Consider the following 15,794-nt stretch of genomic DNA (forward strand, 5'->3'; position numbering starts at 1 on the left):
GGAGATCACATGGGTTCGGGTGGGATGGAGAGTGATAGAAGATTTGAGGTTAGGATCAGATCAGCCATGATCTTATTGAATGGTGGAGCAGGCTCGAGGGGCCAATTGGCCTACTCCTGCTCCTATTTCTTATGTTCTTATGTTCCTGACCCACTCAGCTTATTTTGACCCCAAACTCTACTCTGCTCTAAAGGGTTAGGCAGGGTTCTTGCTCCTGATCAATGACCAGCCTTACTACTCTCCAGAGATCTCTGCGCTCCTTCCAATTCTAGCCTCTTGCGAATCCCCGCTCCACCATTGGTGGCCGTGCCTTCAGCTGCCTAGGCCCTAAGCTCTGGAATTCCCTCCCTAAACACCTCTAGCTCTCTACCCTCCTTTAAGACGCTCCTTTAAAACCTACCGTTCACCGGTCCTAATATCCTTATGTGGCTCGGTGTCACATTTTGTTTGATAGCGCTCCTGTGAAGCATCTTGGGATGTTTTACTACATTAAAGGTGCTATATGAATACAAGTTGTTGTTAAAAATGTACAAATTGGATGAGGGCAGGGTTGGGCTTGTCTGCAATGTGTCCTGCACTCAAATTACTCGCCATCAAGACCCACACTTCGAGAGAAATGGGAGAAGAGCACCATCATGAACTGAGCGAGTCGGGGGCGTGCGCCTGTGAACTGGGGGGGGGGGGGATTGGAGGGAGTACAGGTTTTGTTCTGTTATTGTTTTCAGATACAAAGAAAAGCAGTGAATTCCAAAATGGCAAATGAGTGTAGTTTTCATTAAAACTGAGCAAGTGTCCCTTCTTTTTCAGATAAAACCACAATTCCCATGTTCATTGCAAATTGAAAAATAGTAATGCACCACATAAATGGTGAAAAATTCAGAATTTTCTGGGCATTGAAAATAAATCGTAGACTTCAACACTTGTATCTGTCTTGAGGTTTTCGTGTGCTTACATTTTGTCCTGGAATGCTAGTGAAAGAATGTTTGGTAAACCCATAGTTAGAAGCTGGTGTGCTGCTGCACTTTCTGTGTAACTACTTGTTCTTACACGTCATACAGCTTATATTCAGGAACGGTTTTTGAGTTATCTTTTTTTAGGGGATTGTGTCATCTTTTGCTAGTTTTCGGCCTTGGCCCTTGTGCTTTTTGGTTCCAGGTGGTCGCACAGACGACTGAGTAAAATTGAGGAACTCGATACGCTCATAAAATAATCAGTTAATAATCACAGTGATTCATTGCTCACAAATTCATATGTTCATTGTCTTGGGGAAATCTATGCAAAATTGTGGTACTAAAGCAAGTAATCCTGCTCCACATGGTGAGTCATTTTCCGCGACCAATGGGCATCGCAGGATGTTGCTAGCATAATTGGTAGATAAAACAAAATTCTGATTTTACATAGAATGTACAGCATAGCAACAGGCCATTCAGCCCAGCTGGTCTGTGCCGGTGTTCATGCTCCACTCGAGCCTCCTCCCACCCCTCCGCATCTCACCCTATCAGCATATCCTTCTATTCCTTTCTCCCTCACGTGCTTATCTAGCTGCCCCTTAAATGCATCTCTGCTATTCGCCTCAACCACCCCCTGTGGTAGCGAGTTCCACATTCTCACCACTCTCTGGGTAAAGAAGTTTCTCCTGAATTCCGTTAGATTTATTAGTGACTACCTTATATTTATGGCCCCTAGTTTTAATCTCCCCCATAAATGGAAACATCTCTACATTTTTATAATCTTAAAGACCTCTATTAGGTCACCCCTCAGCCTTCTCTTTTCTGGAGAAAAGAGCCCCAGCCTGTTCAATCTTTCCTCAATTCAGTTTAAGTCACTTAGTTTAGGTGCCTTGGGACATTTTACTACGTGATAGGTGCAACAGAAATGCAAGTTGTTGTTGTTTGATTAGACCCAGTTAGATTATTTTTTAGTGACGTTGTCTTAAAAAGGGGGTGCTTGTGGTACTGATTCTGCGTATGGTGACTATGGGGAACCCGGCTCCAGCTTTACCCTCCCAAATAAAGGGATTTGATGTACCACCCTAAATGGCTTTCTCCAATGGTGGTTGACGAACAGTTCACGGGGGAATAGGGGTTGCCAACGCTGGTTCAATGTATTTCTGGAGATTTCTTCACGTGACCGCTTGCCTCCAACTGCCTCACCCCCACTCTCCCGCCATTGGTGCCCAACACGTCCATCGTCGGTGTGCGTTGCCTTCCTACGCCAATTGAAAAGCAAAAAGACTCATTACCCAATTGGATGTTTCTTGACGGTCAGTCAAACAGCCTTTTCTCCCCATCCATATTTTTTATAACTAATAAACAGAAGTATTCAAAAGATATAAAAAGACACCATTTTTTTTAATGTGCAATGATTTTTCATAGTATGCTACAATATGTACTAGTTAAACTGACTTAAACATAAATAACTCCTCAAAAAGCTGAAGTGGGCTGTAGAATGATAACACAGTAGGAGGCCATTCAGCCCATTGGGCCTGTGCCGGCTCCTTGGTAGAGCTATCCAATTAATCCCACTTCCCTACTCTTTCCCCATAGCCCTGTAATTATTTTCCTTCAAGTATTTATCCAATTCTCTTTTGAAAGTTACTACAGGTAGACTATCCTTTATCCGAACTTCCGAAAACTGAAAACCTCTAAAAACCGAAAGTTTTTTCGTTCAGCGTAAGTCATGCGCACGACATGACCAGAGTGGCGCACGACTTACGCTGAGCAGGGCAGAGGGTCACAGAGTTCCCTCCTGGGTAGGGGATTGCAGGCTGAGCCGGGCAGTGTGAAGGAGGTACCGGGAGAGTGAACCCAACAATACAGCGGCCCATCCGACCCGACCCGAACCGCGGCCCATCCGATATTCTTTTCTCCCCCTCCCCGAACCGACCCCGACCTGATTTGCGGGCCAGCTTAGTAGGGGTCAGCCGATATCCGGCTTTCCAGAGAAGCAGGAAGGGGAATGAGACACGGAACAGTCGCAAGAGGTAGCCTGAACTTTTAAAATTTATATTAAATACAAATTTCCCAGTCTTATAATAATACCTTCTGAAATCCGAAAAATGAAACTCAGCTGGTCCCAAGGTTTTCGGATAAGGGATAGTGTACCTGTATTGAATTTGCTTTCACCACCCTTTCAGGCAGTGCACTCCAGATCACAACAACTTGCTGTGTAAAAAAATGTTTCCTCATGTCGCCTCTGGTTCGTTTGCCCATCACTTTATTTCCCACATTACAACAGTGACTACATTACAACAGTGACTATCAAGGGGTACGGGAGCATAGTGATTATGTTACTGGACTAGTAATTCAGTTGGGGAATTTAAATTCAGTTAATTAAATAAATCTGGAATAAAAAGCTAGCATCAGTAATGGTGACCATGAACCTACTGGATTGTCGTAAAAACCATTTGGTTCACTAATGACCTTTAGAAAAGGAAACCTGCCGCCCTTACTGGTCTGGCCTCTATGTGACTCCAGACCCACAGCAATGTGGTTGACGCTTAACTGCCTTCTGGCCTAGCGGCCCCTCAGTTATAACATACCGCTACAAGGAAGTATCATGGACTGCAGTGGTTCAAGAAGGTGGCTCACCACCACTTTAAATGCTGGCCTTGCCAGCGACGCGCACATCCCGTGAACTCTAAATTGTCAGATCCGTGGCATAACTAAGACCGTCTATTTCCACCTCCACAACATTGCCAGTCTCCGCCCTTGCCTCAGCTCATCCGCTGCTGAAACCCTCATCCATGCCTTTGTTACCTCTAGACTTGACTATTCCAACGCACTCCTGGCCAGCCTCCCACATTCTGCCCTACGTAATCCTGAGGTGATCCAAAACTCGGCTGCCGGTGTCTTAACTCGCACCAAATCCCGTTCACCCAACACCCCTGTGCTCGCTACATTGGCCCCTAGTTAAGCAACGCCTCAATTTCAAAATTCTCATCCTTGTTTTCAAATCCCTCCATGGCCTCACTCCTCCCTATCTCAGTGATCTCCTCCAGCCCCACAACCCCCCGAGATATCTGTGCTTCTCTAATTCTGCCCTTGAGCATCCCTGATTATAATCGCTCAACCTATGGTGGCCGTGCCTTCTGTTGCCTGGGCCCTAAGCTCTGGACTTCCCTCCCTAAACCTTCCTGCTTCTCTACCTCACTTTCCTCCTTTAAGACGCTCCTTAAAACCTCTCTTTGTCCAACCTTTTGGTCACTGGCCCTAATTTCTCCTCATGTGGCTCGTGCCAATTATTTTTTGTTTTATAACACTCCTGTGAAGCGCCTTGGGACGTTTTACTGCGGCATTACATAGAAACATAGAAGATAGGAGCAGGAGTCGGCCATTCGGCCCCTCGAGCCTGCTCCGCCATTCAATGAGATCATGGCTGATCATCCAAATTCAGTACCCTGTCCCTGCCTTCTCCCCATATCCCTTGATCCCTTTAGCCTTAAGAAATATATCCAACTCCTTCTTGAATATATTTAATGAATTGGCCTCCACTGCCTTCTGTGGTAGGGAATTCCACAGGTTCACCACTCTCTGGATGAAGAAATTCCTCCTCATCTCTGTCCTAAATGGCTTACCCCTTATATAAATACAAGTTCCAATGGAATATATTTTTAAAAATTCAAAAGAAAGTGGCTATAAAGCGCTTTGGGACGTCCTGAGATTAGAAAGGGCGCTGGAGAGATGCCAGTCTGTCTTGTTTGAATTCCCCTCTCCAAAATGGCGCCGCTTCTGGCCAACGCTGCCAGTCACGTGGTGGCGGCTCGGTCCGCAGCTTCGCGGAGCGGAGGCGGGCCACGCATGCGCGGCCGGGGCCCAGCAGAATCTGCAAGTCATGGTGGCGCCCAGCCGGCGACAGCGGCGCCCACCGCCGGCCCACAAACTCTCAATGAATTAAATTTAAAAAATATAGGCGTCGAGCCTTTTCCAGACTCCCTCCTCCACCAAGCAACAAATAGAAAGATTCCCCCTCCTCCATCTCCTTTACCAAGAAATAAATAGAAAAAGACCAAGCGGAAAATCAGCCGCCCCACGGCTACTACCAGCCAGCGCCTGGGGCCTAGGCCGGCTTGCCGCATAGCAACAGGCCCCGCCTCCTCAGTCCGGCCCGGCCCGGCCCTCCGACTGGTCGGGTGGGGAGGGGCGGCGTCCGGTGGTCTGACGCGGCGGGTAGCGATTGGCGGAGCGGCGCGTCAATCAGGCCTGTCGAGGGGGCGGGATGAGGAAGCGGCGGCGGGTTTGCTGAGGCGGGTTTGCTGAGGCGGAGCCGCGCTTCCTGGTTCATTTTCAGTCAGGGAGTTGAACACGTTTCTGCGAGAGTGGAGCCGGCTTCGAGAGTCACAACAAACAAACAAGACCACAGGCAGAGCCCGCGCAGGAGGAGCCGGAACCAATAATTAAAAGCACCCGGTTTAAACAGTGGGGAGTTTATAAAAAGGACAGAACTCTGCGGGGCCTAGTCATCGAGTGGGAGCCTGCGACAAGAGTGAAGCCGCCCGGCCAGCAACTTCCCTCCTCCACCCCCCGCACGCCTGGGAGGAGGATGAGCAGAGGGGGCCGGCAGTGAAAACAAAAAGGGCGTTGGAGGCCTATTTTTCCTGGAGCCGAGGAGGAGGAGGAAAGCGACTCCTACCCAAACAAACCGAGAGCTGGGACTTGGCAGAAGTTTCTTTTTGTTTCATTGTGCCTTTTGTTTGAAAGTGGCAGGGAGAGAGAAGAGGCCATTGACTGTCTGGGGAATTTAACCCGCCCTCCTGCTTTATTTGAACCCCCTTCCTCCTTTATTTTAAACCCATTTGGGGAATTTAACCGCCTTCCTTTATTTTAAACCCACTTGGTTGAATTTAACCCCCTTCCTTTATTTTAAACCCATTTGGGGGAATTTAACCCACTTCCTCCTTCTGCTGCTTTATTTTAAACCCATTTGAGTGCAACATTGGAAGGGAAGATGCTCCCTCTGAAGAAGTATTTCACCGAGGGTCTGATCCAGTTCACCATCCTCCTGAGTCTGATGGGGGTCCGGGTGGACGTCGACTCTTATCTGAACGCTCAGCTGCCCCCATTCCGCGAGATTATCCTGGGCCCGAGTTCGGCTTACACCCAGACCCAGTTCCACAACTGGCGGAACACGCTGGACGGCTACGACCTGCACCACAAGAGCGTGGACTTGGACTACTACTTCACGGCCAGGCGGCTGCTCCACGACGTGAGGGGCCTGGACCGGCTGCTGGTGCCCAGCACCCAGCTCAGCGCCTGGCTGGTGCACGGCGGCGGCGGCCGGGAGGCCGACAGCTCGGTGGCCGCCTCCCAGCCCAGCCTGCCCTTGGATAACCCCAGTGGGGTGAGCGAGGGCACGGACCCGGAGAGCAGCGGCAGAGGCGACGGTTCCACCGAGCAGGTCGAGGAGAACTTGGGGGCTGTGGGATTGCCAATGAGCAGCGATTTAACCAAGGAGGTATTTCAAAGCTAATGTGTATCTGCAATTATCTGACTCTGACCCACACACGGGAATGGTAGCCTAGTGATTGTTACTGAACCAGTAATCCAGAAGCCTGGACTAGTGATCCGGGAACATGCGTTCAAATCTGGGGAATTTAAATTCAGTTAATTAAATAAAATCTGGAATCAGTAATGGTGACCACTGGATTGCCATAAAAACCCATTTGGTTCACTAATGTCCTTTTTTAGGGATGGAAATCTGCCATCCTTACCTGGTCTGGCCTAGACGGGACTCCAGACCCACAATGTGGTTGACTGTTAACTGCTCTCTGAAATGGCCTAGTAAGCCCTCAGTTGTTCATGGGCAATAAATGCTGGCATTGCCAACGATGCCCACTCCCCGTGAACAAATTAAAAAAAAACATTACTGCTGAGTCTTGACATTAATCACAAGTTTTTTAAATGTAGCAAACTGGGATGCTCCTACAAGGAAACAAAACTGCAGCCCAAAATAGAAACTCCACCCTTTTTTATATACAGATGCAATCCACACATGCTCACTTATCAATGAAAGCAAGAATTACCCAATCCCACTATCAGATTGCAATTTGCTGGTGTGCAACATTTAATCTCCAATCTAGAGAAACAATAGATGCCACCTTGTTGCTCCTTGAGGCCGGTGTTTCACCACATTGTTGCAAGTGAAAGGAAATAATGCTCACTCGAGTGCTGACTGAGCTGATGCTCGGTTTAAAGGGCAGGGCTCGACTAAAATGGCTGCTCAGGAACTTGCAGCATCTGCAAGGCCATGAGTGGCAAGGAACCTAACTTGAGTAACATAGAAAATCCAGCACTTGTAGATGTTTTTGTGTAAATATCATTCTGCAGCTTAAATTTGCCCTCCCCTTTTTCACCTATCTTCTTTCTTCCCCCCCCCCCCCCCCCCCCCCCCCCCCCCCCCCATTTTCCTCCTTTCTCTCTCCCTCTTTCCTCCATCTTTCTCTTCCCCCCTCCTGTCTTTTATTTACTGGGCTGTCTAGAAATTTATAAACTGGTCACTGAAACTCTCTTTTATGATATTTGATTTGATCCCACATTTTCAGACAAACACAGGGACAATGATTGGTCATTAAGGTTTGCAACTAACTTCAGCAGCAAACTTCAACTCCGGGTACGATTGCACGTTGCAGGTGGTCACTTTTTATTCTCTTTCCACCACCCCACCCCTACTTCTGAAGTACTCCCACCATCTCCCTGTGCCATCACAGTATCTTAAGAGTCTGCCATAATCTATGACTTCCATGATCGTTCAGCTAGAGTTAGCTGATTTGTAGAGGTACTACAATTAGCCTTAGTGCCTCTAGGCTAGCAACAACAACAACTTGCATTTATATAGCGCATTTAACATAGTAAGACATGCTGAGATGCTTCACAGGAGTGTTAGCAAACAAAATTTGACACTGAGCCACATTAGGACAGGTGACCTACAGCTTGGTCAGGGAGGTTCGGTTTTATGGAGTATCTTAGAGGTGAGATAGATGGAGAAGTTTAGGGAGAGAATTTCAGAGCGTAGGACCCAGGCAGCTGAAGGCACGGCTGCCAATGGTGGAACGATTAAAATTGGCGAAGCACAAGAGGCCAGAATTCGATGAGTGCAGAGATCATTGTGGGGCTGGAGCCGGTTACAGAGCTAGGGAAGGGCGAGGCCATGGAGGGATTTGAAAACCAGGATGAGAATTATTTAAATGGAGACATTGCAGGACTGGGAGCCAATGTAGGTCAGCGAGCACTGGGTTAACGGGACAATCAGCCAGTGGTCCTGCTGCTGATCACTATCCCCCCCCCCCCCTCATCCCTCCGTGGGTGGGTGCTGGCCCAGGGCAGAATCAGTAGTGATGCTCCTCTTAGATTGCACCGCTTGCCAGCACTTAGTGGTGAGGCGGATGTGAATAGTGGCCATTTGGCCGAAGTACCAAGTGTCCGTTAATTGTCCCAGTGGAATGGAACCCTTGCAGGGATCAAAGCATTAAGAATGGGGGTGGGTGATGTTTGGAAGTTGGTGAGAGTAAAAGAATTATTGCTCGTGTGGTTTTGTTGTCTTAAATTGAGAGTGCTGGTTTTGGGGGTAGGGAAGTGGGGGCTCCTGGTTTGAAATGGTTTCTGAGCGTGATGTGAAGGAGTTTATTCAACACACAGTTGTTAATGCAACAACCTTGGGTTCCTGTCTGCATCGTTGGTGATGTTGATTAAAAGCCCCTATATTGGTTTGGTAACTTTAACCCAGTTCTTTGATCATATTGTCAGAATGTGTGGTTTGCAGCAAGCAATCAAGATAGCTTGTAACTCAAAAGTTTAATTATTTCTCTGAAGTATTAGAGTTTTAAAATGGATCCTGATGTAAATCAGCCTTGAGGATCCTCCGCTTCATGCCCAGGGCTACAGTCTGAAGTAACGTTACTTGAGGGACATTTAAGCACGCTCACACACATTTATTGCAGAGTGCAGTGATAGAACATGTCTGTGCCTGTAATAATTCACAACGTGATGAGCTCCTGGTTTCAGTTCTGCACTGCGGGTCGTTGCTGAGTGGCGGTCATTTACTTCCCCATGAGAAAGGGAAAGGAAATGGGAGGAGAGAGAAACTGAAACTACAGGACTGATGGATCCCATTAAATCTATTGGTCCTTTCTCTTTACAAAGCCCTTTCACTAGCTTAGTGGATTCTGGCATAGTTCTATCTCGTATCCGCATTCCCTTGCTTTCTCCATCAGGACCACCTATTTTCTTCTTTGCAACTTGCCTGCCACCCTCCCAACTGCCACTGAAACCCTTGCCTGTCCCTTCATCACCTTCAGGCTTGACTTCTCCAGCACTGTTCTTGCTGTACTCCTTACACCTCCCTTTTATGTCAAATGCAACTTGTCCAAAGCTCATCTTGTGCTGCTCCTCCATCACCCAGCCTCCCTGGCTCCCAGTTACCCAAACCTTGAATTCAACATGTTGCCTTTCCAGCCCAGTTTCTTTCTGTCTTTATGCCCCCCCCATTTTAATTTTACCATCAGGGATTGCAGAGCCTTCAGCTGTTTGCAAACCCCCTCCGCCTTGGTTCCTCTTTTTCCCACTGTAAAGGCACCTGGGAATCTTTCTTCGGTCACCTTCCCTGGCTGTCCGTCTGTTTGTTCATTCTGCCTATGCCGTGTGATGCTGTGAGGTTAAAGGCGCTATATATAAACGCAAGTTTCCAAACTGGACATGATGAAGGAACGTGATAAACACTGAATTCCAATCCCACTTCCCACAGCTGCTGTGCAGGCCATGAGTGATGGCCCACAACCCTGTAGGACAGGAGCAGACGTACCGAAGATCACGGATAAAGGGAGCTGGGCAGACATGGCTACCGGGCTGCATTATGAGTCCTACTTTGATTTTAAATTCTCATCCCAGTGTTCAAATCCTTCCATGGCTTCGCCCCTCTGTCTCTCTAACCTCCTCCAGCTCTACATCCCTCAGGTCTCTGCGCTCCTCCAATTCTGGCCTCTAGCGCATCCCTAATTTTCATCGCTCTGCCATTGGCGGCCGTGCCTTCAGCTGCCTTGGCCCTAATCTCTAGAATTCCCTCCCTCAGCCCCCCGCAGTACTGCACTGGGTGTGCCAGCCTGGATTATATGCTCAAGTCTCAGGAGTAGGACTTGACCCCACGACCCTCTCTGAGGTGAGAGTGCTACCCACTGAGCCACAGCTGACGCAGGTTCTTATCTTCGCAATGTCATCGTCCTGTGCCAGTGCTGCTGCTCCAATGGGTCTTGGGTACGAGTGGGCCATTTTGAGCTACTCCCCTGATTGACTCAACTGCACCTTGTGCAGTACCACCAGGCCACCTTTCCCCTGAGTGGTGCTCCAAAAACCTGCAACTGGAGGCCAAACCTTTAAGCTATAATGTATTTGTGAATCTGCCTCTTGCTAGTTTAACGCACATCACCACTTTTCATTTCAATTTAGTGTAACACACTGGAATAAGTAATCACACAGGTCAGTGTGTCAGGTCTTCAGATTCTGCATAGGAACATGAGGCTATTCAGCCCCTCGAGCCTGTACCCCGCCATTCAATTAGATCATGGTTGATCTGTATCCTAACTCCATCTACCTGCCTTAGTTTCATATCCCCTGATACTTTTGTTAGGCAAAGGTATCAATATCGATCTCAATTTTGAAATTTTCAATTGACTCACAGCCTCAACAGCTTTTTTTCTGTGTGTGGGGGAGGGTTGCGGGTGGTGGAAGATAGAGTTCCAGATTTCCACTACCCTTTGTGTGAAGAAGTGCTTCCTGACATCACCTTTGAATGGCCTGGCTCTAATGGTAAGGTGATGCCCCCTTGTCCTGGACACTCCCACCAGAGGAAAGAGTTTCTCTGGATCCACCCTATCGAACCCTTTAATCATCTCAATTCTATATTAAAGGCTAATGGAATGTTAGTCTTCACCTTTAATGAATTCAAGCCTAGCCTGTGCAACCTGTCCTCCTAATTTAACCCTTTTAGCCCCGCTATTCTGGTGAATCTGCGCTGCACTCCCTCCAAGGCCAATATATCCTTCCTGGGGTGCGGTGCCTGGAACTGAATGTCGTTGGGGTCTAACCAGAGCTTTATACAACTGTAACATAACTCCCGCCCCTTTTGTATTCTACTAGCCATTAACATGCCATTGCACCTTGCAACTGATTCGAAATATCAAGTTGGGTCGACAACCAGAATGATCTGTCATGGAGTGTCTGCCACATGCACCGCACCATGTTGGGAAGCATGCGGCGAGACTCCGAGCAGCGCCGTTCTGTAACTGGGTGCACAGCAGCTGTCTTTGCTGCCCACCTCTGCTCTGTTACTGGCGGAGATTAAGAACTGGCTGTACACAAACCTGTCACCACTCCCAGCCATGTTGCATTTGGCCTCTGGCCACTGAGTGCAGGAGCTGTTTCTAACGTTGAATATTCAGTCAGGCGACTGCATTTTCCTGCACCTGCTGCAGGACTAAGGTGGTACCGGGTTACTAGAGAGTTTGGATTCTGGCGCCCTCGATTTTAAAATTCTCATCCTTGTTTTCAAATTCCTCCATGGCCTCGCCCCTCTCTAATCTCCTTCACCCCCCCCCCCCCCCCCCGAGATATCTGCGCTCCTCTAATTCTGCCCTCTTGAGCATCCCTGATTATAATCGCTCAGCCATTGGTGGCCGTGCCTTCAGCTGCCTGGGCCCTAAGCTCTGGAACTCCCTCCCTAAACCTCTCCGCGTCTCTACCTCTCTTTCCTCCTTTAAGATGCTCCTTAAAACCTACCCCTTTGACCAAGCTCTGCCCTAATTTCTTCAGTGGCTCGGTGTCAAATTTTTATCTTAAAAGGTGCTATATAAATACATGTTCTTCAGATTGTACATGTGAATGCATAGAATAATACAGCACAGAAGGAAGCCATTCAGCCCATTGAGTCAGCACATTGAGGACAGGAATACAAGCCTAATTTGGTCATTTCCCCCCTTTTTGTTTACCAAATAGGAATATCAAGTACTTGCAGCATGGGCTGGGTGGAGCACATGTCTAGTCTGCCTCTGCTTTGCCTGTGCTGACAGGTATCTTAAGCTCTGAAATCATAACTGATGCCAAGCATTTGCACTAAACACAATGAATAGAAGCACCTTTTTTTGAGTCCAGGAGACATTCTATTGATGAACTAAGTCAGGCAGACGGTGTTTGTGACTGTCCCAACCCGCGGTTTATCCAAGGATAATCTGCTTCTGTCTTGGAATCTTTGTGAAATCTTTCAAAATTGCTCACGGATTACAACAGTTCCAGGAAGTCTGCATCTATTGCAGCACCTTTCTCTTATTGGGTGTCTTAATGGGAAGCAACATTTATATTAAAGTGAAGTGGGTAACACCAAATTTCTAACTCCTGTGTGACATCGGGAGCACCTTCTGTTCCACATTGTCCACCCTATCTGTCCTCAAAGCACTGACCCTTGCAGAAGTACAGTTCCAGGAATGCTGGCCACCCTGTCGTCTCTCCCGAGTGACCATTCTCCATGCATGAGGCTAGGCATTGAGTGTTTTCAAATCCCACCATGTCCTCGCCCCTCCCTATCTCTGTAACCTCCTCCAGATCCTACAACCCTCTGAAATCTCTGCGATCCTCCAATTCTGGCCTCTTGTGCATCCCCAATTTCCATCACCCCAGCTTTGGTGGCCATGCCTTCAGCTGCCTAGGTCCTAAGCTCTGGAATTCCCTCCCTAAACACCTCTGCCTCTCTCTCCTTTAAGATGCTCCATAAAACCTCTTTGACCAGGATTTTTGGTCCTCATATCGCTTTATATGGCTCAGTGCCAGATTTTGTCTGATTATGCTGCTGTGAAGCTCCTGGGGATTTTTTACTACATTAGAGGCACTATATAAATGTAAGCTGTTATATTGGGCCACTGATGCAAAATAGTGCTGTGATTCATGTAATACTCCTATCGAGAACCAGACCCTCCCCAGCCAGGAATGGGAAAGTGCACTGATTGCTATGTGGGATTGTTACTTGAATGTCTCGGGAGGAAAGTCATTTTAATATTTAATCTAGTCCTAACCCATCAGGCCTGTACTTGTAGCCTGTTGATGTTCTAGAGCCAGGCAGCCACAAGGTCCTGAGGAGAATGCCAGTTGTTCCAGCTGCCATCTTGGCTGTGGATTTATGAATGAAATCAGATACACGGGGAGGATATGTGGATATTTAAAGTGTCGCCCTTAGACTTGAACGATCTGTTGACTGGTAAATATAAGATCCCTCTCTTTCCCCCCCCCCCCCCCCTGCACCTCATGACTGGTAAATTTGGCAGTTGAGGTTTCCCATTGAACTAAAAAAAAAAAAATTTGTAATCCCTTTTCTTCACACCTTCATGGTTTTTTTAAACATCATTTACGGAATGTGGGCGCCACTGGCAAGGCCAGCATTTATTGCCCATCCCTAATTGCCCTTGAGAAGGTGGTAGTGAGCCACCACCTTGAACCGCTGCAGTCCGCGTGGTGAAAGTGCTTCCGGCGTACCGTGGCTGCAGTGTGTACCATCTACAAGATGCACTGCAGCAACTCGCCAAAGCTCCTTCAACAGCACCTTCCAAACCCGCGACCTCTACCACTTAGAAGGACAAGGGCAGCAGACGCATGGGAACATCACCACCTACAAGTTCCCCTCCAAGCCACACACCATCCTGACTTGGACCTGTATCGCCGTTCCTTCACTGTCGCTGGGCTAAAATCCTGGAATTCCCTTCCTAACAGCATTGTGGGTGTACCTACACCATATGGACTGCAGCGGTTCAAGAAGGCGGCTCACCACCATCTTCTCCAGGGCAATTCGGGATGGGCACTAAATGCAGGCCTAGCCAGCCAGCGACGCCCACATCCCATCAATGAATTAAAAAAAAAACAGTGCTGTTAGGGAGGGAGTTCCAGGATTTTGACCCAGCGACGATGAAGGAACAGTGATATATTTCCAAGTCGGAATGGTGTGTGACTTGGAGGTGGTGGTGTTCCCATGTGCCTGCTGCCCTTGTCCTTCTAGGTGGAAGAGGTCACGGGTTTGGGAGGTGCTGTCGAAGAAGCCTTGGTGAGTTGCTGCAGTGCATCTTGTAGATGGTACACACTGCAGCCACGGTGTGCCGGTGGTGGAGGGAGTGAATGTTTAAGGTGATGGATGGGGTGTCAATCAAGCAGCTGCTTTGTCCTGGATGCTGTTGAGCTTCTTGACTGGAGCTGCACTCATACTCCTGGTTCCCATGTTTTCCCTGAGTATGAAGCAAACTGAGAACATTTGGGTCACACTCCTCTATTTATTCCCCCCACCCGCAAACCTGTTTTTGGCATCTGCCTGTCGTGAGCCAACTGAGATCGGGAGGTTGGGGATCCTGCCAGCACCCAGCCGGGCAGTGCCCAGTATCTAATGTCGCCACTATTGGTATTTGCAGTTGTTGTCCTGTTCCTCTCCTGAAGGTGGTGATGCTCTCATCATTGACCGCTCCAATACCTGCTCGCGCTGTCTGTGTGCCTTGATTAGCGAGACCTCGCGGTGAGGCGGATCGGGCCTTGCGGTGTGGTGCTGGGCTGGGCGGTGCTGCATCGTGGTAGATTGGGTGTGACGGTGGCAGTGGGCCGCGCAGTATGGCGGTGGGTTGCATGGTGCAGTGGACTGTGCGGTGGGTTGCGTGGTGCCGGTGTGCAGTGGGCCACGTGGTAGATTGGACCTCATGGTGTGGCAGGCTGTGCGGTGGTTTGCCATGCAGTGCCGTCACTAGTTGCGAGAATTGGTTTTGCCAAAACACAGTGGGTGCCGAAACCTTTTTGACGTTTATAAACCTTGTGTTGCAGAGCGTTTGAGCTTCGGTGTTAACTCGAGTTCTGCAGCTTGCCCTAAGGCTCGTGAGTTCCTCCAATGAGTTGCTGAGCAGGAAGTTCCCAGATTCAATCCCTCATCCACGTGGAGTGATCTTGGTATTAACCTTGGTCCTTGTGCCCCTGGGTTAGAGAGCGAAAAATCAGCGGGGATTGCTGTTCCTGATTACTATTAACCTCACTGGAGTGTGTGGGCATTGAGCACCGACAGGATTGGGCACAGCTATGATGCCCCCTTCTAACTTATTGACGCTCGCTAGGTCCGTACACGAATGAAAAAGAAAGACTTGCGTTTCTGTAGCGCCTTTCACCACTTCGGGATGCCCCAAAGCGTTTTACAGCCAATCAAGTACTTTTGCACACAACAAGCTCCCACAAACTGCAATGCGATAATGACCAGATAATCTGGGGTTTTTTTTACAAAAAAAAGTGATGATTGAGAAATAAACATTAGCCGGGATGCTGGGGAGACTTCACTCCCCTTCGAAATGGTGCCCTGTTAATAAGCCAGAGTAATGGCTGCTTGGACATGTATCTGCGAACCGTCGGTGTCTCTGGGGCTTTACCCCAGTAATGGCTGCTTGGACATGTATCTGCGAACCGCCCGTGTCTCTGGGGCTTTACCTCAGTAATGGCTGCTTGGACATGTATCTGCGAACCGCCCGTGTCTCTGGGGCTTTACCTCAGTAATGGCTGCTTGGACATGTACCTGCGAACCGCCCGTGTCTCTGGGGCTTTACCTCAGTAATGGCTGCTTGGACATGTATCTGCGAACCGCCCGTGTCTCTGGGGCTTTACCTCAGTAATGGCTGCTTGGACATGTATCTGCGAACCGCCCGTGTCTCTGGGGCTTTACCTCAGTAATGGCTGCTTGGACATGTATCTGCGAACTGCCCGTGTCTCTGGGGCTTTACCCCAGTAATGGCTGCTTGGACATGTATC

At 48.6% G+C, this 15,794-nt stretch overlaps 1 protein-coding gene across 3 annotated transcripts in view; it reads left to right on the forward strand.

Annotated features, from left to right (window-relative positions):
- The first annotated feature begins 4,904 nt into the window (after positions 1-4,904).
- Positions 4,905-15,794, forward strand: part of nfe2l1b (nfe2 like bZIP transcription factor 1b) — a 39,137-nt gene continuing 28,247 nt past the window's right edge. For 2 of the 3 annotated variants that reach the window (XM_085966137.1, XM_085966138.1), the window contains exon 1: positions 4,909-6,453. In XM_085966137.1, coding sequence (XP_085822263.1) covers positions 5,947-6,453 — 507 coding nt within the window. In that variant the 5' untranslated portion in view covers positions 4,909-5,946. Of the gene's footprint in view, positions 6,454-15,794 lie in introns of all 3 variants that reach the window. The other variant, XM_085966139.1, reaches the window with a different exon arrangement.

The sequence above is a fragment of the Somniosus microcephalus genome, chromosome 24 (genome assembly GCF_052327205.1).
Source record: "Somniosus microcephalus isolate GS21.2 chromosome 24, FLI_Smic_1.0, whole genome shotgun sequence".
Classification (NCBI taxonomy): domain Eukaryota; kingdom Metazoa; phylum Chordata; class Chondrichthyes; order Squaliformes; family Somniosidae; genus Somniosus; species Somniosus microcephalus.